Raw genomic sequence first — 25,508 nt, forward strand, 5'->3', positions numbered from 1 at the left:
GCAGGAGACAGCCATGCCAAATGGGCCTCGTAATTAAACGGTGTAAGATTAGCTCAAAATGTTGTGTGAGTAATTATTCCTAAAAGAAAGCTCGCTGAGCAACACCACAGTTGTTATAAATAAATGTATGGTGACTTGCTTTGTAATCTTAACCTTGAGATGTCTGGGTAAATGCTGGCTTTCTATAGGTGTTCTGTTGTATCTGGAATAGATGTGTTTATGGAGAGATAAACATTGACATATGACAGACAGATAATGAAAAAGACTATAAAACGAAACCATGTCAAGAGGCAGATGATAGGTAGAATAACCAATTTATGTATGAAGGAGATTTCCCTCTGGATCTATCAAACCTTCAACATCAACCCTGTCTCTGTCAGTTCAGATTAGTTTGCTTTCATATTGGGCCAGTCGAGTGTGAATGGGGCAGGGGGCAGAGGTTGGAAAAAAAAAAAAAAAAAAACTAGAGAAATATTGCTGCTCTTTTCCAAATTGCCTTTTTTGGTTTGTCTCTTTCTCTACATTTTCTGAAATAACCCCCCTCTGTTTTTACCCCCCTGTTGATGTCCCTCATTCTTTCTCTGACCTCTGTTTACCTCTCCTCCTCTCCATCTTCCCTCCCTCCTCTCCTCCTCCCCATCCCTGCCCTTTCTTAACCCATCTTACTTCTCTCAAATGCATGCTGTTCTATTTTCTAACCCCCCCCCCATACTTCTTTTTATATTTCTCTCAAACCGTGTGTGAAATTAGAGGATTCAGGCTTCCTGCCAGAAACAGATGTGACTCCACACATCAACCAATCAAACGGTAGCGTCGTCACGCTGCACCATATCATGACAAAAGCCATTCAGAGCTGATAATGCAGCCCAGGAAGCTGGACATCTCCTAGAAAATTGAAAGTATTAACATGTTGCAATGATCCACAATAACCTCTAAAAAGATCTCAGCTTTTAAGAAACTAGCAAAGAGAAGCTGTAACAACATCCCAAACAAATGTATATCTGAAAACCTGAAATACCATAATTACAATAATGCAAAATTATGGAGTGAAAATAAAGTTAAAAGTTACCAATAAAAAAAAAAAAAATCACTACTTTGTTTTTTTTTTTTTTTTTTTTTTATGTTGTGTAACCATAATTGTCATTTACATATAATTTTATTTAGTTTGGGAGGTCTGTTGCCTGTCAGTATGATGCTTTGCTTGTGTAGCATTTTGCTCCACAGTGAAATATCCCATCACCTTATGGATTTCCATTAATTTCACTCAAACATTCATGGTAGCCAATGAGAAGAAATTTAAAAACGGGCATGTTAAGCTCTTTTGGTTTATGTTAGGTATCTTTTTTTAGTAGTAAAAATTGAGTTGTTATGTGAGGTTGCAGATTTCCTTTAATTGCATTTGGCCTCTTTTTCACACATCCCAATCCAGCATTTTTTATTTTATTTTATTTTTTATTTTTTTGAATTGGGGTGATACACAGGCTTCAAACACTGCTTGAATTTCCATAGTATTTAATGACATTCGGAGTGCCATGCAGCTTCAGTCACCACTTTCCCACAAGCTTAAATAATTCTCCTTAGAGTGAACATTTTACAAAAAACCAAATGGCTTTGGTACATGTCCAACAGACCACTATGAATCAATGGGAAAATAAGGTCTTATTTCTCTGATTTGTTCAGTGTTCAGTGTTGTTTTTGAAGGCAGTCATGGAAAATTGTGGTCATGCACGCCTTTTAATCTAGGAAAAAATTAAAAGAATATATTTTTGTTTAAGATATACAAAGTTCATATAACACATTTGTTTCAAGGGGAGCCATAAAGAGCTTCAACCCGATTTCACCCAAGATTAAAGATCTTTACTGTCATTATGCAAACGCAATGAAATTTTGAGGAGCTGCTCGGCTTAAGCACATAAATAAGAGAATAGAAATGTGACAGGCACACATAAATAAGTAAAAATAAAGACATAAAATATATAAAAGATATAAGAAGACGTCTTAATTTAAAGAAAATAAAAGAAAGAATTTTGAGAAAAATTAACAAATAACTTAAAGAAAAATGCAATGTCACATAGAGAAAGTGGGAATTGCAATTAGTTAAAAAAATGTAGTTAATTAATTGTATTATTTTCACATTTAACAAATGTTTTACCATTGGCTCCCTGTGACACACAATAAAAATCTCAGTACAATTTAATTTATTGTCTATTTTCTCTCACTAGAAATATTCAATTCAAGGTGGCCTCAAAATTTCTTAATTTCAGTGGTTATGAGTCACGAGGAGGTCATTCTATTTGCGCTACAAAATTCTTATTATTTAATCATGGTAGACTTTCATTTGAGGTCAGAAAATAATTAAACATTAGGTTTCTCAATGACATACTTTAGTGTATACCAGCATGTACATACTCATAACTATCCAACCATTGATTGAGGAAATACTTTTGTAATGTCAACTAATAATGTAAACCTTGATTTAATGAACCCAGTAAATTTAATGTGATAACCATGCTGCAAATATTTTCAAATAGGAAGAGCAGAAATGTGCAACCAATGTCAACAATGTCAGTTAAGATCATTAAGCTATATTATCACCTCACATTTCTTCAAGTCAATCAATGCCAAATACACATTTGTCATATGTGTTTCTGTGAGTTCTGCATGACCCACACAATCAGGAATGTTTATGAGCCAAAGACATGTCAAAAGTTTGTAAATTTCTACTGATTACAAAAGGATTGATAAAAATATACAGACATGTGTTGCACATGTTACCAGTTTAATTTTGAGCATGTTTGAGGAGGACATGTATATAAAACAACAACTTCTTTAGCATAATGGATTTAAAAAAGATTGTGGTCTTAATTATATCACTAAAAAATGATCTTGTTTTGAACCTCAGTGGGACACCTTGACATTTTCTCTTTTTCTTTCTAAATTTAAAAAAGCAGCAAAACTCTAAAAAATTAACAATAATAATGATGATGTATAACTGTTTTATCTCATATTGCAGAGCAAAAATGTGGTCACAAATTCTTATATCACCCTACATCTGAGCCATTGAATAATGTAGTTTAATTCAATAATCTGCAATTTTGACATTTACATTGACCAGAAGTGTAAATTGCTGCTTTCTATTTGATTTAAAGTGTTTTGGGGGGACTGAAAAATGTTTTTGTGACAACATTCATTTTAAGGTTGTAAATTTCTTGACACTGAAGGAACAGAAGACACATTGTGACTGCTTGAGAGACACCTGGAGGTATTTTTCCCCCTTATTTTTATTAGCCACCAAACTGCTCTCAAGGAACAAGCTGTGAGCAAGACAGTGAATATGATACAACACAATAAGTCAGCGTATAAACACCATCCTCTATCCCCTTATTGATTTCTGTGAGCTGTAGGAGTGTTAGTAAAATTCTCCAGAGGGCTATGGTGCTCATCCTCTTATCCTGGACAATAAGGCTCAACTCAGTGAGACTGGCTAATCTCTCCCTTGGAGTCTAAACTCTCCACTAGGAATGACACTTCATCTTTTTCTTGTTACTTACACATATACACAAAGATGACAGGAATTAGATTAAGTTGTTCTTTCCATTAGATGGCTCTCAACAGCCGCTTGCTACTGTTAAATCTCATGATGTGAGTGATTTCAGGCTTTGTGTGTTGTGAGTCAACACAGAGTCATCACGCTCACAGAGTTTTCTTTTGTACTTCTGTCATTTCATTTCACTTTTTTGCAGTTGTTTTTTTCTTGTTGTGACTCACTCTATCTCTCCATGTGCCATTACAATGTGAGGACAAAAGAAATCTACCATTTAATCACAGTTGTCCTCCCCATTTCATTTGTCTTTCATCACAGGCATATAAAACAAGCATCTGAACCTGAAACCGGCCTGCGTACTACACTGTATGGCATGCATGTTTATTCCATGCTTGTAGAAAATGTATAGCTTTCTATAGGTAGATGAAAATCTACCACAAAACTGGTGTCACTGTCAGCTAGAAGAAAGGTTAACTAAGGACTATCCACAAGATGCAAAACATTGAGTTTGATTGACACGTGTTAAGTCTTGTATTCTCTTTTCCATTTGACAGTTAACACATTTGGACTAGAAAGCATTGTGACTCCTTTCCATTTAGAAATCACTTTGTTTGCTTTTGCACAGTCTCACAGCTGCATTTATTCAACGTTCACAATTCAGCACTTTCAAATAAAAATGCAATGGTTACAAAGAAGACCAGTTAAAGTGGATAAAAAATGGCATTACAAGTGGATACGGATGACAACCAAGCTTGAATGTTAAAGCTAATACAACTCCAAATCCCAAAAACTTGAGAAGCTGTGTAAAATGTGAATAAATACAGAATGTAATGATTTACAAATATCATAAACCCACATTTTATTCCCAATAGCACATAAAGACTATATTAGATGGTCAAACTGAAATATTTGACCATTTAATGGGAAATATTAGCCCATTTTTATTTCAACGGCAGCAACATATCAAAAAAAAGTTGGCAAAGGGACAGGAAAAGGCTGGAGAAGTAACTGGCACAAATAAAATATGATTGAAGGATTATTTGACAGCTTATTAGGTTTTCTGGAAACAGCACTGTGTATAAAATTTTATTCACTGTGCTTTTATTGTTCTGTACAACACCTTACTCCACTGTGGTTGTTTTAAAGTGCTTTATAAATAAAGTTGGATGGGAATGGATAAAATGAGCACTTGGGAGGTTTCAGAAAAATGTTCCTCAACGTAAAATTGTAAAGACTTTGAAGATCCCGCCATTTACACAAGATCATTTTATCAACAGATTCAGAGAATGATTCTTTGTGTGCAGGGGAACAAGGTCAAAACAAGAAGCCCAAGAGGCTCAAGAATACTTTCAGAAATCAGTTTCAATTAAAAAAGTTACAATCTACAAATGCAGGTTGATTGATAGGATTTCACATGACTTCAAGAAGGAATCGAATGTCATCTACAGCTTGAAACCACAGCGTGTAACATAAGGTCTTAGAGTGGTTACACTGCCTCTCTTTCATTGCTCAAATATCAACAGTTGATGAATTAGTAGCTCAAATGTATTTATTTTGCCTAAAAATAACTTTTAATGTGTCTATCTTAAAACCTTGTATGGTGTAAACAGTTCTTTCAAGCACAAGAGTCCATTTTTTCTGATCATTTGGTGTCATTCAGTGTCTTTTATAGTCTAGTTTGGAAGAACAGTTGACACATTGTGCCTTTGGAGCAGCTGTAAACCGCATAAATCTAATCCACAATTCAGGCTTAATCAGTCTTACTTCTCATTGACTGTGAGTGGGGTAAAGTCTTGCATTGCTGACTGAATTTGGGAGCTGTTGGTTCACTTTGCGAGGATAGATTGAGGTAAAGAATTGAGTGACATTTAATTTCTTATAGTGAGTGTCGTCACCAACCTATTAAATTGCAAAACTCCAAAAATTTAAAAAATCTTTAATATTTACAGGATAAAAAAAGAATCTTTTCAATCACGTAAATAAAACAATCTAACAGTTAGTGGTCAGCTTTCATTCAAAATCATCTGATAATAGAAAAAAAAAAAAAAACACCTACACACAAAAAACGAGAAATTATATGAGATTAAAAATTTCAGAATGTACCAAGTTAAATCAATCAAATTCTGATAAAAACATTAAAAACATTTTTTCTTTTTGCATTCCCTCCCTTTTTTGTTGTTGTTGTCCTACAACACAACAGGGCGCCACCACGGATTTACCGTTGCCCTGATAGGCTCAGGAGCAGTCCTGGCTTGTGTAACATCATAGAAGAATATCCTACCTCAGCAATTTCTAATCATGTTAAATAATCCTGATTTCAACGTTAACTAAAAATAATCATGATTTTTTTCAATAATCAATTGTTACCTTCTTTTTAATCTCATATGTGCTTACCTGTTGCATTGTGAGAAAATCAATACCAACAGCAATATGCTGCTTTCACTTGCTGGGTTCAGAATTTTACATAACCTTGAACAGGTTCAGTTTTACTAGTGACAGTAATGGCATAATTTCTAATTATGAATCCTTTTCTGTCTATTGCTTTCACATCAAATCTGAGGTGCAAATAAAATATGAATACAGGCAGCAAACTTGCAAGAAGCATGACCCCAAAAATAAAACCTGAACAAACAAACTTCTCCATAGCTCAATAAACTGAATAGTTAGATCTGGTCAAGGTTAATAAGAATCCTGATCTTACCCTCACCCTTTGCTGACCTAAACCTTTACATTTGTTCCCTTTCCCTTAATATGTGAAGTCATATAAACAGAACCGTCCTCATCCTCTGATATGTGAGAGGAAGAGGCGTCCTTACGTCACCTTCCTTTAGAATCATCTCCATGCAAAGCTGAAGACAATAATTGTTCAAATTAATATGGAAGGTGTCAGTTATGTTAGTTGTCTCAAATTCAGCTACACCAAACAAAGTCAGTACTTTGTAATTAGAATTGGACCCTGATCTAGTGATTAGGATCTTGTATTGATGATCTAAAAATTAAGATCAATGCATCTATGAGCGTTTAAATACCAATAGCTTCACATGAGTTCTACTAACTTCACTCTATACAGTAAATTTAACTTGTTAGTGGAGGGCCGTGAGCCGTAAATCCCTGGACAATTTCTTTCAGTACCTCAAAGAGAACTTAAAAGTATTAAACAGCAGCCAAGGATTCAGCAGATGATTTATTAGAAGATGAAGTGGATCAGAGGGTTCTGAGCTGCAGGTCCCAAGGCCAGTAGGCCTGCCTTATCAAACACCACCAGGCTTCATGGCCAATCTCCAGCCTGTCTTTGGGCAACAATCCCCCATGATTGTTGGCTGATAAGTCAGGTTGAAAAACAGGGCTCTTATTTAATTTTTTATTTTTTTAACAGAACAGGAGACTCAAGAAGTATGAACAGGCAAAATTTATAAATTAGTTATGCCTTGTTATTATAGATTTCTCTTTAAGTCATTATGGGCCATCATCACAACACAATACAAGGCATCACAGCACAGACAGGTTAGCCCCTTGGCTTTGTCTTTGGTGGCATTACCTAATTCACAGCCACAAAGGCCAGATTCCAAGTCTCTAAAGACATAATCAAAGGAGTTTTTCTTGAAACAGATATACAGTTTCTCTGATAATGTGATGTTCATTAAATGATAGAATCCAGATTAAATATGTAATTTGTGTCTCAAACTTTTCATGGAGAGGTTAGATGGAGTAGGAGGCAGAGTGTATGTCTGAGTAGGAAGATGAAGTGTGAATCATTCCCCTAAGGTTAAACTGATTACATTTCATGAATTCCATCAGGTTTAGGTGATTTCCATTAATGATCCGAGATTTTATAATGCAAAGAAGACTTATGCTTTTAGTTTAGTTAGATTAAACTCAAGGGTTAATTTCCTTTGTGGAACATTTATGATTAGAAGGTCTCCACTCATGTAAATTAAATTACATATGATCAATACTGCAAATAGATCTGTCACACAGATGACATTTCACCACTGTATAAGTGGCCCCAGAGGTACACACATGGAAATAAGATGTTTGGATGATTATTGCTTAAAATGATTGAGACATGTGTTCAAATATTTTCCATTCAAAATTGTATGCTTTATTCTCAACATCACCCAGTTAAAGAAAACATTAGTTTGCATGCAAATTAGACCATCTGAGAAGGTAATTGCTTCATCTCCCCTATTCATCATTTAAAACACTGTAACTTCAAAAGATCCATTCACATGTTCAAGGGCATGTAGTAAAACACATACACAAGCTCTAGCACACCTACATGCATAAATTTGCATCTTATCTCTCTTACTTAGCGTATACTGCATATATCTCCTGCATACACACAGCTTGCCATAATCCCAATGCTTTGCCTTTTGTAGCTGAGTGCCGTTTTTGAGCCGGTGTTAATAAAACAAATCCAAGAAAACAGGGTGACAGTAACTGTAATTTCCCACTTAATGAAATAAACATAAATGTTTGCATACTGTAGATGCTCGGTATACACAGGAGATACTGCAGCAGCGAGCTCATTAACATCCATGCATCTTGCTGATGTGCGGAGAGTTCTTCCAGTAGAATCAGATTGCACTGGAGGGACGTTTGATTTAACCCAAGTCGTAAATGCAGTCCTGCAAGCCCCTGCTTGGTCTGGTCATTGATTGTATGCGTTTATTCAGCATGTGAGCTAAGCTCGGTGCAATCAGAAAGAACAGCACAAGGCCCTTTGACCTCTCCCAAAGAACTGAAGAGGACTGATTATCGAACTCCTTTCTCGTTCAATCTTCACTCATCATTGTTCTGTCAATAACCCCGGCTTCTAATGACTTTCCATAATGGAGTGAAGCTGCCTTTTAGACATATATTCACTAACCCAAACCATGTACTTTCGCCTCAGATCACAGTTTATAGCTTGTAGTATTTTGTGACCACTGAATGAGCAAAATATTCTTTATTTTAATCAAATTTTACACAGTAAATGCTTTCTTACACTGTTCCAAACCAATCTTGCATGCAGAGTTTATTCAAATTGTACTCATGGAATACAACCATGATATTCACATTAAGATGTTTCTATTGCTTATTATAACAAATGCATATGCTTATAATAAATGTCTACAATTTTCTTATGGCAGGATTTACATAAGAGAAGGAAAAAGAAAACCATCTTGCCTTTCACATTAAGGATGAAAAAAGTGGAAGAAACTGTCATAGAGATGAGGAGGAGAAATGATGGTAGCAGGAAAAGATTGCAACCCCTATAACAGCCTCTGGCTGTTATTACCATACTGTATCATGAGAAAAATCAATCAAATTGTGTTGAAATGTACATGCTGTTTCAAAGCCACTTAGAACTCCGGAAAGAGATCATATACACTCCACAGTTCAGCTTCCACATGTGGCATAGAATGAGATTTCAATAGAGGACATTACATGCATTTGTGTTTGGCCAATAAAGCTGATTTTGATGGAACAGAAGTTGCAGCCATAACAAAGAAAAATTTGATCGTATTTGTTTGAGGTGCTCGTTGGATGGAAATAATAACTTTGCTCCTCCAACAAGCATAATGGGAATGTATTTGCTCCAGTTGCTCTACTCCTCAGGCGCTTATGATTAGGAGTCATCCTCTCCATGAAGCTTCAAGGGAATGCTTTTAATTATTTATCAGATATAATAGCAAGTCGTTGTCATCTTTTAGCTCAAGCTGATAGACAGTAAAGAAAAAGTGGGGAAAAATGTTTTCTATTTCCCTTTCCCTTTACTTTACATTATCAATGTGTGCAGTACCCTGCCAGGTGCATTATCCTCAGCAGGTGATCTTCTGTAACAGCTAAAGATCTCATTGTATGTACAGAGCTTGATGCAAGATATAACAGTGCTTGGCTGCTATGCGGAATCCTTATAGGCTATTTATTTGAGAACGGGAAATTTCTTCTTTCCTGGGAACAGAGTATGCTAATATTTCTGCTACTGAACAAGTCTCCAATTCCTCCACACTCACACTCGCTTCCTTTGTTCCACAGAAAGACCCTTTGAGGCTCATGTCACTACCTCAGCAGATGGCTGGGGCAAACGCAGAATGACAAACCTCGATTTCACTGATGCTGAAAACATGGTTACATCAAGTGCTGCAAAGCAATGAGCTTTAACCTATTTTCAAACCAGAGCTTTCACCTTAACAACAGATGTTTATCTCCAGTTATGTTTTTATATTGATGTTTCAGTGAAAGAGACAGAAACGAGAAGTAAGAGTTTATGTTTCTATAAAGAGGGGTGGGGGTTGTGTGCTGTGTGGGTGCAACTGTGATGATCTGTGTGTGTATGATCAGATGTGTGTTACTGAACTTTGTGTGTGAGGGATTTTTTTATATATTCAAAATATGTTTTTATTATGTAAAGCAATTTGCACTGCTTCTGTATGAAAAGTGCTTTATACATAAAATTTTTATTTGATTTAAACAGAATTCCAAGACCTCTTATGCAACTTCCCTGCATTTATTGTTTTTTTTCTGGAAGTCTGGAATAAGTTCTACTGTTCTTCTGCAGTGAAGTGAATTATGATGAAACACACTGAAAAGCACACAATGTGGAGTAAAATTTAATTCCATTTCTACTGATGTCTTGTTCCTTTGTCAGTCAATGGTGAGCCTGTAGTGTTGTTTGTAGATAGCAGCCTGGAGAACTTTGGTTTACAGGCTTGCATCTTTGTGTAGGTGTTGTAAGGCTGTCTTGTCAGTCTTTCCGAGTAAACCTACTCCCACTTGCTCGCAGCGGGAGTCCTCTCTAGCAACAGTAGACAAATTCAGTGTGGTGGCACGTTTCATGATTTCCTCAGACTTTGAAGGTGAAAATATGCCGGAGGTTTATCTTTGTTCACTTGTTTGTTTGTTTGGGTTTTTCATGCCAGACAGAGCACATGCTTATGTGTGTGTTCATGTGGGAATGACAAATTTATTCAGTGGGGGGAAAAAAAAACACCAAAAAAAAAAACCAAAAAAAAAACATCTGACTATGGCATATTTCAGATGCACCGCCTTGTTCAGACATGCAGGCAATTTCACATGTCAGTTGTGCCTGAATGAACATGTTAGGAACTTTTCTTTTTTTCTTTCTTTTGTGTTAATGCATAAATATAATATCTACAATATCTTAAGACTGGATAAAGATTGGAATATTAAACATGTTTTGATCTAGTTGCTTAAGGATGGTGACCTGTCAAAGAGATAAAAAGCTTATTGTTAAATCAAATCTCATGAAAGAAAGATGTTATGCTAGGTCAATCAATAAAATGTTTTTCTTTCTTGCTACTTTTTAATTTTTTTTTTTTATATCTGGCAATGTATTGTCCATGGTACATGAAATATCATTGGCCAAAAACACATTAAATTATGTTATTGCTAACTTTCTTGTAGCATAACTCAAAATCTAGTTATGAATAGTGTTTGTTGCTTTTTGCATTTGACTTTTCTCTGGCTCTGCTGCTTCTGAAGGAGATGAAGAGTGACTTATTACTTCAGCCAAAACTACAGTGTTTGCTAAAACTGTGCAACGCAACAAGGCAAACAAAGGAGGAAATACAAACAGTTTCCGTACTTATTTTAAACAAGCCAAAAAAAGTACAAAAACTAGGCCTTTGACTTCTTACCCTGCAGTCAGCACACTGCCCTCTCTTTATCCTCCTCTGGTGTGTCCTATACAGCCAAGCCATGCTTGTTATACTAATGAAATTCCTTGTAAACAAGCTACAAATTAATGTTCATTATAAGTAATGGCTTAACTAATGAGCTATGCGTTTAAAACTTAGCCAAGCACCAGTAGACTTTGAAACTGAAGCTGACCTGTCCCTTTTTCTCTTAATCAACCATACTGTAAGGCAATGTGTCTCTTTATATCCTCTGCACAAGGATGATGAAAGAGGAGTGGATGAGTGATGCCGTATTAATTATTAATTAAGTCAAGGGCAGTAGGTTTCTAATAAGTATTCCAACAGTATATAGAGTTATTCAAATGGATCCTGAAGGCTATGAGGTCTTGTCATTAAAAGTATTTTAAGCTGTTTGTGTTTGCAAAAGTAACCTTTAAAACTTGACCCTTTACCCCTCAGTGATTATACTGCATTCAATGCACCTTGCAAGTGAGGTGCTGGAAATCACATCACTTACTTGAGATTGAGTGTTTAGTGTAGCCTGCCTTACCCAAATTTCCAACCAATAAATTTAAATTACTGTGGTGTTTTCTTTTATTTTGACTATTTGGAAAAGTTTGCAATTATTATTTATTGCAGCAAAACAAAAAGTTTTAAGGAAATGAGACAAAAACTGGTTAATCGCAGAAAAAAATACAATTCAAAGAAGTACAACAAGGTTTGCTAATTGTTTCACAGTGACATTATAAAGCACACATTAAAAGTGTAAACCTCTCACCCAGTGCAAAAATGCAAATATGCAGTTTATATCAAAGTCCACTTTCTGTTGATGGAGATTAGTGAGTGAGATGGCAGTTAAAACTTATGGCTGTTTTAATTCAGTACTTAGACCAATTTTCTGTGAATGCTTGCAGTGGTTTGTGCCTAAACACCCTCTGCCCAAAGGTTACATCTCAGAAACATCCAGCAAGAAAAAAGGAAAATACATCACATGGTTGTGAAAACACTCAGAATGCAGCCCTCTGCCAAGCCATTGTCTTGTTTTTTTCCTTTTTTCTTTTGTTTCACCAATGATTGTGGGCATTATTTTTGAGTTAGAAGCTCTAATGGTAAAATTATCCCTATCTCTTCATAGTAGAAATTGCTTAAAAAAATCCTTGGATCCAGGTGGTGATCCGGATCACCCTGTAAATCTAATCGCTTGTTCCTTATTTCATTCCTGAGATTTACTAAAAAAAATTCCTAGACACAGATGGACAAACAGACAGACAAGCGTGCACCCCCAAAAACATAACCTCTGCCTTGGATGGAGGTAATAAAATAATAATCTGCACTGTTCAATCAGAATCATGGGCTTACCGCACTAGTGTGACTGACTTGCTGGCCAGGACAGTGAGGCAGTCTGATGGCCACCTGGGAGGTGCTCTTTGTTACAACCACCTTTCTATCTGTGTAGCCGTGTCCTCAATAAAAGCCTATTCTTCCATCGTTTTTTGAGCTGTGTGCCACAGACACCGAGTGTTTTCTTGGGATAACGGCTAATACAGCCAGGAAATACAGATGATTTGCAGTCAGCTGGTGACAGCACTGGTCGAGAATTTTCCCAGATGGCATTATTTTAAATGGTAAAGGGGAAGAAAGAACATATGCGGTATCACGCTTAAAGTGTGTTCCAGATAAATAGCTGGAATAGAATCAATCATAAGTTTAGAGGCAAGTTAAGAGAGGGGGTAAAGCTGTCTTTTCTAGGGGAATATCCCAGTCTGCATTGGTTTGCCCCAGTCAGACCAACATGGGAGCTGTGCCAGTAGAAATGACGAGGGGAAGCCTTTTTTTAAGCCAGCAGGCCAGCGTCAGGAGTAAAGGATATTTAACTTTCAGTCAAATTTAGGGAAAGTATGAAAAGTTCATACTACACTGATATAATATTATAAATGTGGGACATTAAAGTGGGTATTTCCTAAATCTGAAGAGATTCTTTTGTTTTTTATAGAACCCACACATGAAGATAAAAATTTAGGTATCTAACAGTTTTGATCGTACTGTATGTGTTGTTTTCCAATAATCTCAGAACAGAACAACAGACACAACGATTCAGTCCTGGAGCCGATCTAGAATCTAGTCCTCCGAGCCAGAAATCTTGCGTAACTAAACATGATCTAACAAAAACGTAGGAAGATATTTAGTAACAACCAGAAAAACAAAGAAGAAGAATCATGGCAACAACCGGAAAACACAACACCCAGTATAGCAGAGGACATACATAAGGAAGTAATGATAGAGGTCTTGCGCTAGTTGTTAACAGAAAAAAAAAAAAAAAAAAAACAGACTAGAAACAGCATGAACATGGAATTCATATCCTTCCCTGCTCCCCAGTCAGGTCGCTCTCTGATTGGCTACATTCTGTTTCACATCACAATCCACAGAGTAAAAACTCAGGAGTCTTCGGCTTTCCCCACACACGTGAAGATTTTTTGGTCGTAAATATTGAACATGTTCAATACTTGCGATTGTTGGTCACGATTAGTTTCAGAGCCAATTGTCGGGACAAATTTTATTTTAACATACCTCAGACCACATAAACTTATAGGATAATCTTATAAGACTTTAGATAATAAGGCATTTGCTGTCCTGAGTTGGGAGGAGGGAACATCGGGACAAAAACAGCCCGATAATCTTTATGTGTGCACCTAGCTTTAGTTTGATGATGCCAAAATGTGAAAAGCACAATGAGGACACAGGCAAAGTTGAATGAAGTACTGCCAGAAACATGTAACATAACCGAACGTAATGTAACATATTTCATTACAATTTGAAAAGCAGAAATAAAGCAAAAGATGCCATGTAAAAGTAAAAGTATAAACTTTTTTTCCTGGAATTTTACTGTAATATTACAAATAGTTTTTTTTTTTCTCCTGTTATTTCACAGAATTTTCTGGTGCCCCAGCTCCGTGAATTTCACTTTTTTAAAATTCTTTATTAATTCATTTATAACAGTGTTAAGTTTTATACCAAGAAATCCAATTTGATCTCCATCCATCCATCCATCCATCCATCCATCCATCCATCCATCCATCCATTTTTGTTACCATTTAGTACAATTCAGGGTCGCTGGGAAGCTGGAGCCTATCCCAGCAATTAGCAGGCGAGAGCAGGGCCAATGAGAGACAACCATTCATGGTCACACTCACTCATAGGGCCACTTTGAGTGACTAATTAACCTAACGTGTCTTTGGGCAGAGGGAGGAGGTGGAAAACTCAGTGACAAACATGCAAACTCCACACAGAAAGGCCACTGCTCAAATAGGATATGTGTGTATAGATACTGCATATATGGGATTGGGAAAATGGAACAGAGGAATTGATGTTTTGACAACTTGGACTCTTGGAAACATTCTGGTCCACACTCCAGACCACTTGGTAGCAGTAATACCACCAATTAATTAAGGTCAGGGTTTACTGGACCAAACTGTTCCGTACCAAACCAAACCTAATGGTGGAAATGGGGCTTAAGGTATTTTTTTTCAGGTTACAAACAACAAATTGCGCTTCCATGGTGACCAGGCTGAAAACGGAAAAGAGAGAGAGAGAAATGTGGAGAAACAGGTAACTGGGAGGAAAGGAGCCGGATATCTTGTTCTTGGTTTTGCAGTAGATGTGTTAAAAGACATTTTCTTATTACATCCTCTTCAAGACCCTGAACTAGAAAAGATTATGAATGATGTTAAACTGGCCCATCTACGCCACGTAGCTGGAAAGTTTAATGAATAAAAGGTCCAGCTTTGAGAAGAGTTCTGCATGGGTCCAATTTTTTCCAATTTTCACGTGTCCAAGTTATCTCCCAGCCTCATCTCGACCCACTGATATACAACCTGTCACCCAAACTGTGACGTGCACATTACACAGTACTGACCTTTGAAGGTGGATTATTATCAGTTGAACATACTCTTAACATAATTATTACAACTTGCATCATATTGCACTGAATCATATTATCTCTCTGAAATGTTGATGCTCACAGTGACTTTATTTTGAAGCGAGATTGTTTTGCAAAAACAAAACATCCACGGCCCCTGGTTAAAACTGTGTCATTTGTTCTGAAATCACAAATCAAGCTCCTGAATACTCCTGTGCACAATACTTATAGATACTGTTATTTAAATATACAAAACACAACTCAGTTATTTAATACTGATATTTAAAGGGGAAAAAAACTATTCTCAGCATGATCCACTTGATTATGTATTTATTTATTTATTTTCCTTTTTCTTTTTTTGTGTGTTTTCTTTTTTTTTTTTTTTTTTTTTTTACATATGAAGCAACTTTCCTGCAGGCCCCCTGTCAATATCTGTAGATACCCGGCATGTTGCAGGATTCTCGCTAAGTCAAAATCTTGTAGCTGGAGCACATTTTTGTCAAAATACCTGCACTTTTTTGTTATAGCTACCTACCAAACTTTGTTGGTATTAGTACAATGATAAGCAACCTTGAGCCTGTACAACTTAATGATTAATTTATTTATTATGTATTGTTTGACCCTTCTTTTTAATTTTCACTTAATTTCTCAATGTGTTTTAGTAACATTGTGTTTAAAAATTGGTTTATTGGCCATCATTTGTATTTTAAATGAATCCCAAGTTGTATTGGCTCAGGTTTCATATTGTATATATGTGTGTGTGTGTGTGTGTGTGTGTGTGTGTGTGTGTGTGTGTGTGTGTGTGTGTGTGTGTGTTTCTCTCAATGAGGGGGTTGGGGGCATGCTAGAAAACTTTGACAACCACTGACTTAGATTCAACAGCTGTCATATTTTTCTTTACAAAGCTATTCTTGGGCTGTCCCCATCTTACGCACTGACACACAGCCTCTAAAATGTATGAGAAGTGATTGTCTTTGCTCTGAAGACTTCCTTTTATCTCTTACAAAAGCCTGCAGTGAATATGGCAAAAGGATGTTCAAGTATGCAGCTTCCTCTACTTGGAATCACCCACAAAACCACCTGTATCTAAGAAAGCTGGTCTCAATGTCTGAATTTTTATGTCTTTCTTTTTTCTTTCTATTCCTGTCTTTCTTTTCTTCTCTTTCTGACTTTGAGGTAGGCACACCTCACTTAAGTAATACTTTCAAACTGACTACAGTCTAACCTTCACTTTAAAAAAAAGTACTTTTGATAAGGTTAATATTTACTAGTTTATTGTTTTATTCTTTATTTTATGTATATTTTATATGTATATTGCAGTGTATAATCTGCTTATTTTGTTGTGTATCCACTGCTAGTTAAGTTAATCCCTAACTTGACCAGGATACACTTGCCATCACCATGGCAACTTGAACTGATTGTCACAGGTTATGTCAAAACACAACATTTTCTGTTCACACATGACATAAATGCTGTGATATAACTTCATTTTCAGTTGTGTTATTTGCAAATGTTTGTGTGATTGGGACAAATAAATAGTTTCAACCTTTCAAACCTAGTCATAATTTTAGTGAGGCTTGGTCTGGTCTGCCTCAGATCTTTGCAGTGACCTGGTAACATTTGCATGATCACTGATCACTATTCATGCCTGCTATTTTGCCCCCACATTTAAATACATTTATATACAGTCACTGTGTTTAATCATCAACTATAGTTATGTTCATCTTTTTTTCTTTTTGTGTGGCTGATGTTTTCTTTTTTCGTTGTGAGTCAAGTTTTCGCCAGCTTCTTTGTCTTTCTGTAGGTGCTCGCGATGATTTTTAGCTTTGTTTTCTTGCAGATGTTGCAGGTGGTTTTCTGTTTCCTTACAGGTGTAGCGGCTGGTTGTCTGTTTTGCTCCTGTATAGATTGAACAGCTGATGCTGTTTCTTACTATCCGGTGTATTCTTGTCTCTTTTTTTCACTGTCTTTATCTCTTTTGTTTACTCTCCTCTTTCTATTTTCCTCTATTCCCTTGTCAGGTCTGGCATTAATATGTAAATTCAGCGTAGACAATATAATAATAAAGAATAATACTTAAATTATCAAGGGGGGCTTATATACATGAAGCTCTTCTTGGCAAAGCAAATTTATTTGGCACAACACAGCAGCCAGACCACCATTCTGCTTGCTATTATGGCAGACAGGACAAGGTTTAAAAAAAAAGTATGCACACAGTATGTGGTACTTCAAGGTCTGCTTGATTAAAAAAAAAATCCTGTGATATTAAAATTAATGCCTCCAGATTTCAGAAAATTAGGTCAATTTAAATTTTTCAAATACCTGAACAATAAAACATTTTCTTTGAAATGATCTTTCCGAAGTTAATAACTTCACAAAGACATACTTTAGTATACTTCAAATATACGTATACTCCACAGAAAAACAACCATCTAGAATCATCTTGATTTCTTTCTACCAGTTAAACTAATTAAGCATTATTTGGCGACTCTTTTCTGTGATTGGAGCTCTGTGGCAGCCAGCCCTAACCACCCAGTTATTCTTGCAGGGCAGAAAACCTTCCAAGTTAATACTAGTCCATCCCTTAACACCAGAACATAGATCTCTATAGTAAACATTTGGCTGCTGGACTGCTTTATAGCTTGTGTCTGTACACGGGTCACATGTTTTTGTGGACCTATTTCTTGTGATTCTGTTGGTTCAGTATTTTCTTGTATAGTCAGAACCTGGTGCACCTTTAACACACTGAATGAATGCTGAAACAAACACACCCAGTCACAGCCATTAATTTAATCTTGTCATCATGAAACAGTTTCATAATTCTTTGCATAATTTATTAAACAGGAAACCCATAAAAATGATTCACAACCACACTCTCATAAAATCACATGACAACATGGAGGAAGAAATCTGATATTTTTGTACTTAATTATTTAAGTAATTCTGTCAACACTTGTTTGTTTTTGTATGCAAGCAATGACTTCTGATAGTCTGGTATAGGTGGGATTATTTTGACATTCTGAGGCAAATCTTCATGGAAACACACCATTTTTTTAGTGGATATTTTTCTTCTACTTATGGGAGGTCCTGCTGCTGTGCATGCTGGTTGACTGCCGGGGCCTAGAGAGACACTTAATGGAGCGTAGTCCTTATTAATGTTCCACGTTGCTTTTCCTGCAGTTCAAAATATCTACTGTTAAAAGTTCTATAATCCACATTAAAATGAGCCAAACAAAAATAACCATGTTGCTGACTGTATTTTTCTGAAAATAGAGATACAGAAGAAGAACTTATGTATGACTTATTAAAAGCTGATGGATTGCTGGAGTCGACTGTTACTCAATGTTTTAAGTGGAGGCATTATGGAAAGACATAAATGAATTTCCTGAGGTCATTAGTGATGAGGGAAGGTTTAATTGGTCTGCAACACACTTGTTGATTTGCAATGGAAACTGTAGAATAATTAGCTGAAATAAGTTGGATGAGAACATAAGCCAAAGGTGCCTGTGGTTATTTTGTTAAGGTCTCTTCCTTATCGACTGAATTTAAATTAGGGCTCTGGTATGCACAATCCTACCTCGGCATGCACAACATTGCTTCAATGACTGCAAATGGACCAAACGCCTGAAGCCATGACACAACTGTAAGAAGGCTCTCTAGGGATAATTAGAATAGAATAATGGCTGAACTATTTTAAAGTAAGAGGGATTTGTGGGTGAAGGGGATCAGTGGTAGTTTGGTCTGAGTAGGTATAAATTGGTAAAGTGTTTTGTGCAGCCTTTTTCTGCAACCTTTTTCTTTTAATAATGACACAGGGAATGTAGTGTTTATTTTTATTAGCTTCTCTCCTCAATACATGGAAAGTTACCAACATACCAAAACAACACATTTCAGGAATTAATCTTAGTGTGCTGCTGAAAAAAATGATGGCAGAAGTGTAAAAAACTATCTTTATTATAAAAATTTACATTTTCTTCCCCCCGAATAATACAATGTTTGTAATGTTCTGGCCTAAAGGCCAACAATGAAATACCAAAAGTGGTAAGTGTATTAACATTAACTTGTAATGTTAATACATGATGAATAAATGAATAACTGAAAGCTGCTCTTAATGCTCTGTATAAGCTTTGCCTGCCTGCTTATAAGGATTTTGTAAGTTGTAAAAGTTAAAGTCTGACCATATACGTCATTTATGAGCAATTGACAAACATTTTGACAAGCAGTTTGTATGGGGCAGATTTGACTATGGAGGCTGAAGGTATTTTTTAACTATTTAAATCATGATAACTTGTTGACTTTTCAATCAAGTTTTAAACAATTCTGTCTATTAAAAATGCTAGATTGTATTGTATTTATGAGACAGGACATAGGTAAACCCATTAAACTAACAAAATTTGTCTTTTGAGTCACTTACTATGTTTTTTATGCTCAAAATGTTCATTAATTTAACCATATATCTGATCAAAGATTTTGCCCTTGCCCTTTTGTTGGGCATAAAATTTCAAGGCAGGATACCAGATTCTATGAATGACCTTGATTTGAGCAGTCCTGTATAATTTAATGTCTCTTCTACTCAGCAGGACTGCAAGAGAGATACATGTAAATGATAGATGACTTGTCATTCATCACTGTTGTCACCTTGACACACAGGAGGAAATAACAACCCAGCCAAGGTGTGTCACTTCCTGTGTGCAGCTACTCTCTTTGCTTAAGCCATTTATGTGCTGTGCTGAATGTCAAATACTGTATGCTGATGTAAACACTGTTATTATTCATAAATAGAAACACAAATGTGCACATATACATGCATAAGTTGATTTAAACCCTGTCAGCGACATTGGAAGGATGCAGATGTCAGTGAACTTGTTACAATTATGAAATCACCTGACACAGCCACAGCTAGTTTTTGTACATTATTGGCTCTTTTTCAGACTTGCTATAAATTACATTACATTGTGCCACATTCTTTAAATAAGTGCTTTTTTATATTATAGCCCATAAACTACATATTTATTATGGGCTGTACTTGAAGACCACTTTCAAAGCATAGTTACTTTAATCGCATTTACAAGCAAGCACTTTGGATCTTAATTGGCTCACTGTCAACACATTTTTGTGTGAATTCATCTTATCCCTTTCAGAACATATTTGTCTCTCTTTTTCAAACATTTTAGTTGTTTGGATATTGGATCACCTTTGGCTATAGCAAAAAAAAAACAAACAAAAAAAAAAAAACTAAATTCTCTACCTAAACTGCGCTACCATCACATAGTAAAATCCCTCCAGGTTAATATATTGTAGTGCATCACCTATTTTAACAAAGTGGTAAGTCTTTTGTGGTTGAGTCTTAATGCCACATTACAATTAGGGGAAAATAATGGTTTCATAAAAAGTAGGAACTTGTGTTTATTGAACTATAGCTTGTATTTCCAACAATATAATCCTGAAAGTTTTAAATTTAAAGCAAAATTATTCAAGAGAAAACTTAATTCATGTGGGATTATTATCGGATGTGCATTTTGGATCCCCTCAACTATCTAACGTCAGTACCATATACACTATGCATATCCATGTGGTTATGGATATTTTGGACCTTAATATATTATTTAATAACCATTTGCGAAGTGGAGATCATGCAGTGTAATGATTCTTACTTCTAGTAAGATTTTGTAAATCAAGCTCCAAAGCTCTGTGATGTGTTACATACAATATGAAGTAAGTTTCCTCACACAGATTTTCCTGTGCTGAATTATTGTTTTTTGTTAAAAAAAAAAATTGTCACAAAGGAAGGGGTGAAAACCTGAGTCAACTTTGCTCTGGTTGGCCCTTAACGCTGCATGTAAAAGTGTATAGCAAGATAAAAGTTGTGACATTGCTTCTAGTAGCTAATCTGTTCTGTCAGATGCATGTGATATCGATGCATTCAACGACTTCTGAATAAAGAAACTTTAAGCCACTGAATTCATCAAGCTTTGACCATTTCTACAGATTTTGAGATTTTAAGTAAGAAAAATGCTGATCATTACCTGATTTATGCTTTAAGTGAAAAGAAAGCCAATGCTTTGTTGAACAATACATCTAACTGAGTATACTTGACTTAAAACCTGAGTGTGTAGCAGCGCCAATGAATTAATTGCACAGATGCTGAGTCATGTTCTCCTTATTCTTCACTTTCTGCTATCACTTTCTATTGACACCTACCTGAGAAATAAAACGTGCTGCCATTCTTTGGTTGTTCAGCAGTGTGTTAAGTTTAAATTTCACTTACATGCTTATTAATCAGCAGAGTGAGAGGCAGTCAGACGTACCTTTGACTGAAACTGTTCTCCTTCCTGTGACAGTGCAAGGTGACCACCCTGTGACCCTCACTTCTGACATCCTGACTCACCGTCCACATAACAGGGTTACTGGCTCTAGCTCCCAGGAACACCACACCATCCTTCAGCTTGACCCTGAAACACAGAAATGCGCGGTGGTCAAAAATACGACACCTGATACTGGAAGAGTGACTGCAGAGCACAAATTAATTTCCAGTATCCCAGAAACACAGACTGATCATCTCTCTGCAACATGTAACGAAAAAAATTCTAGACTATGCTTTAATTGATCATAATTGCTTTTGATGTGTCGTTTAGACATTCAAATCATCTCGCAACTTTAAGTCTTTGGAAGAGTTTGATTGTTCTGCACAATACCTTACATTTTCCATGGATTGCTTTTTTCTACACTAAACATGGCCAAAGTATGGTGTCAGATGTGGCCTCTGTCCTCAAATGGAGACAAAACAGCCTCCCTCAAAATAAGAAAATCAATAAAAACCTGCACTTTGATAATGAACCTCAAAGCAAGTGAAAGAAATATACTGCAGTTTCACTTGATTCCAGCTGAGTGCTGTCTACATTTAGACTGGAATAAAAGACCTCAAGTTGCCTCAGTCAGTCAGTGACTGTGATGGCAGAAAAAGACTCAGAATGGAGGCTTCAAACATTAAAAACACAAACTCTAAATGTTACATTTCCAACCAAAGGAGGGTATCTGTATATTTTTTATCACATTTTTAAGGCAATATGTTTGATATATCTACAGACTTACCGTACGTTGTGGTTAAGCCTTTCATGCATAGTGGTCACTATAGTAGACGTCTACTGTATCTAAAAGCTAATCTCTAGTATATGCATGAGAACAGCCACTACACACACACACACACACACACACACACACACACACACACACACACACATGTATATACTGTTTATAGTAAAGAAAATATTACAGTTACATTTTTATAGAATATTTGTATTATATGATTTGTAACATGTCATAGTATAAATATTTTTCATAGAATAGATAAAAATAAATTAAATAAAAAAGGAAATTCTTCTGTGCTGCATGAAGGACAGAATGCATTTTGGTCAATATTCTGACCTGATTCTTTCTGAATTATCCAAAGTATTTATTTGGAAGCAACAATTTTTGGAAGCTTCCAAGCCACATTAAATCTATTAAACACATTTTTAAATTATTAGAAATCTGGATTAAAAAAACAATGTGAAAGCATTTTAAAACAGTGAGTTGACTTAGTGAATGATAAAGTAATTGTGCATGGAGAATCTTGTTTAATATCATATTTTTAAAAAGGAATCTAGCTCTGTTTCATGCAATGTGGGTATTTTTGCCCCCTACACATGAGATCCACCACCCATCCCACCTTTTCTGTAATTTTATCAATTTCAGAATTATCAGCAAACCATCCCCATAAATGCAGATGCAGAGGCAAAAATAGTTGAACACCAACATGTACCCATAATTCTTCACCCATGTCAAAATAATAAGAAACTTGTCCTCATTCTGTATCTGGGAAAGACTTGTAAAAGAAAAACCCTGAGCATTAATGGGGTGATAATGATATGTAACCCATGCAGCACTGCTCAGAAGAGCTCAGCCATTACATCTCCAGTGTTCAACTGGTTCCCTTTGATCTTATCACGGTCACGGCTGAAGTAATAACTGGCCTTGTGTTGGTTGCTGCTCCTGACGAGCAGAGATAAAGGCTGCTGCTGTGGAGGATGCGGACAGTAACTGGGGTAAGCAACTGATTGCTGTCTGCCCTCCTTTTTCCCAAGTTATCACAGCACAGTCAGTGTAACTACAAACGGACAACCAGATGTAGCAATGATAGAGGACTACGAGGAAGACAGTTATAAATGTAACATGGTAGACTGATAACTTAATTTTAGGTATGATTCCATTTTGCTATGTTTTCTTTCTTTGTCAGCTTTTAGGTAAAGTAAGAATACCTCTGTGGTAATTACTCAATTTCTGTGACATATTTGTTCGATTAGACTTAAAATTTCTTCATAATTTACACGTTTAAACTGTTTTGGCTGTGGGCCAGACTAATTTAGCTATTTAAAATATCTCCCCAGCTACTAATGTGTGTTTTAATTATATTTGGCATTTTAGAGTAAACAATGATTTAATCATTTAATTAGATAGTTAGTTGATGGATAAATCAATGGTGGGGTCACGTGAAGAACTCCTGAACTACAGTGATGGTGTTCTCTCTGAGGTTGTGATACATGTCTTCTTTATCAGCATTCTCTCTTTCTTTATTTCTGCTTTCCTCTTCCTCCTAAATTAAACTTGATCTATATACTCGTGCAGTGTTTCACATATAAACTCAAATAGCCACCAAGCATGGGCCTAAATTAATAAATGGCACGTCATAAAGGAGATTGGTTTAGCTAATGTGATTTCTGGTGATGGAAGACAATCGGTAGGGGGGTGGCAATAAAGGAAAGCAATTTGAAAGGAAGCCCCCTTTCACAAGCATCAGCTCATGAAGCTGCCTCATTAACTCCATGAAAACCAGCATCAGTGAGATGAGTATTTACAGATGACAGAAAGTACTATTTTCTCTCTCCTGCTATACCTGATTGGTTCTCAGAAATGACACATACAACTACTGGCATAACACGTTGACATACCCTCTGTTCTGTGTTGCCTTTTGGATGCTGAAATACCATTAAATGTGTTAATATTAATGTACACGGCAGGATTTATTTTTCTTTTATAGGAAACAAAAAGTTTGAACAAAGTCAGAAAGCTGTGTAAGATGTATATTTTATAATTCTACCAGTGCAACAGTAACTTTAAGAGTACTCCATAAAAAGTTAAAGTATTGCCAGTCCTCCAAAAAGGAATGTGAATGCCTTTACAAAATTTTGCAAGAGTCTGCAAAAACTTTCACTCAAAGCCACGTTTCTGAGGTTAATGGTGCTAGTAGAGAAAGTCATTAGGAACTGTTTCTTAGAGATATGAACCAAATTTCATGTGTTGCAACCAGCAAACATTTATGCATAATATTTTTTATAAAGATGTGATAGATTTTACTTTATCAATAAGAAATATTTTAGTTATTTTATTTTTTTTTCTTTATATTTGTTATTGAAGTGATTTTGTTTGGTAAATTATTCATTGTTCTGATTAATTTTTATGCATACAGCAGCAATGTGGGAGAGTTGTGAGCCACATGGTATGTGACCAACCTGTGTGCAGTGAAGCTGTGCATGTGGCTTGTAGCTGACTTGTACCTGTGGTTAATCTGTGTGTCTTACCTGCCACCAGAAAATTCATGTGAAAAAAAAAAAAACGAACTGGCAGCAGCTGCCTTCATTTACAGAAGACATTAACTTGATATGGATATAGAAGATATGTTTTCTTAAGATGTATGGTGCAAAAAATAGCTGTTGGTTTCCATGACAATTAGGGAAAATGCAATTTTTTTTTTTTATATATTTTGGAGGAGAGATTGTTTTGTAAAAGAAGGGTAAAGATCTTAGTTGTGAGAATGGAGATCTAGGGGTAGCTTGGAGTTAAAGGTGTGTAGCCACTAAGAAAAGATTAGAAAAGACAGATGTTCTATAAGAGTGAATGAAAACAGACAGATGATGGAGAAACACTCAGAAGAAGGCAAGAGTTTTAGAGAGGGGTTGATTGGTTAAAAGACTTGAATAAAAACTTGTAGTAAACACTGACATTTGCTGTCCTCTTTGATTTTACATTTCTAACAACAGAGGGATATCAATGTCATCCTCAAGAAGCCATTTAAAATGTTGTTTCGCTCACTAAACTCTAAACTAGAATGGTGAAAGTGAGAGGAAATGGCTCCCTGGAATGTCCTACAGGTGATAACACTTTGGCCTGCGTCTTTTTCTGATGAACTAGTGGATATAGTGAACATTTAGTGAAAATTAAAGGGAAAGAATTGTTCTGACACTAGCTCTTTTAAAATAAAAATGCTTTTTCCTAGTGCAGCACACATCCTGCAAAAGTAACCCCAGATGGAGAAAAGCTGTACTGCAGATGAGCCAAAGGTAACTGAAACCAAACATCACTAAAAAGC

At 35.9% G+C, this 25,508-nt stretch overlaps 1 protein-coding gene across 1 annotated transcript in view; it reads right to left on the minus strand.

Annotated features, from left to right (window-relative positions):
- The window catches only part of si:dkey-112m2.1 (transmembrane protein 132C), a 160,782-nt gene that overhangs the window by 45,841 nt on the left and 89,433 nt on the right, over positions 1-25,508 (minus strand). Inside the window, exon 4 of the mRNA XM_041970732.1 lies at positions 21,412-21,555. Within this exon, the coding sequence (XP_041826666.1) occupies positions 21,412-21,555 (144 nt within the window). The remainder of the gene's footprint in view (positions 1-21,411; positions 21,556-25,508) is intronic.

The sequence above is a fragment of the Melanotaenia boesemani genome, chromosome 19 (genome assembly GCF_017639745.1).
Source record: "Melanotaenia boesemani isolate fMelBoe1 chromosome 19, fMelBoe1.pri, whole genome shotgun sequence".
In the NCBI taxonomy this organism is placed as follows: domain Eukaryota; kingdom Metazoa; phylum Chordata; class Actinopteri; order Atheriniformes; family Melanotaeniidae; genus Melanotaenia; species Melanotaenia boesemani.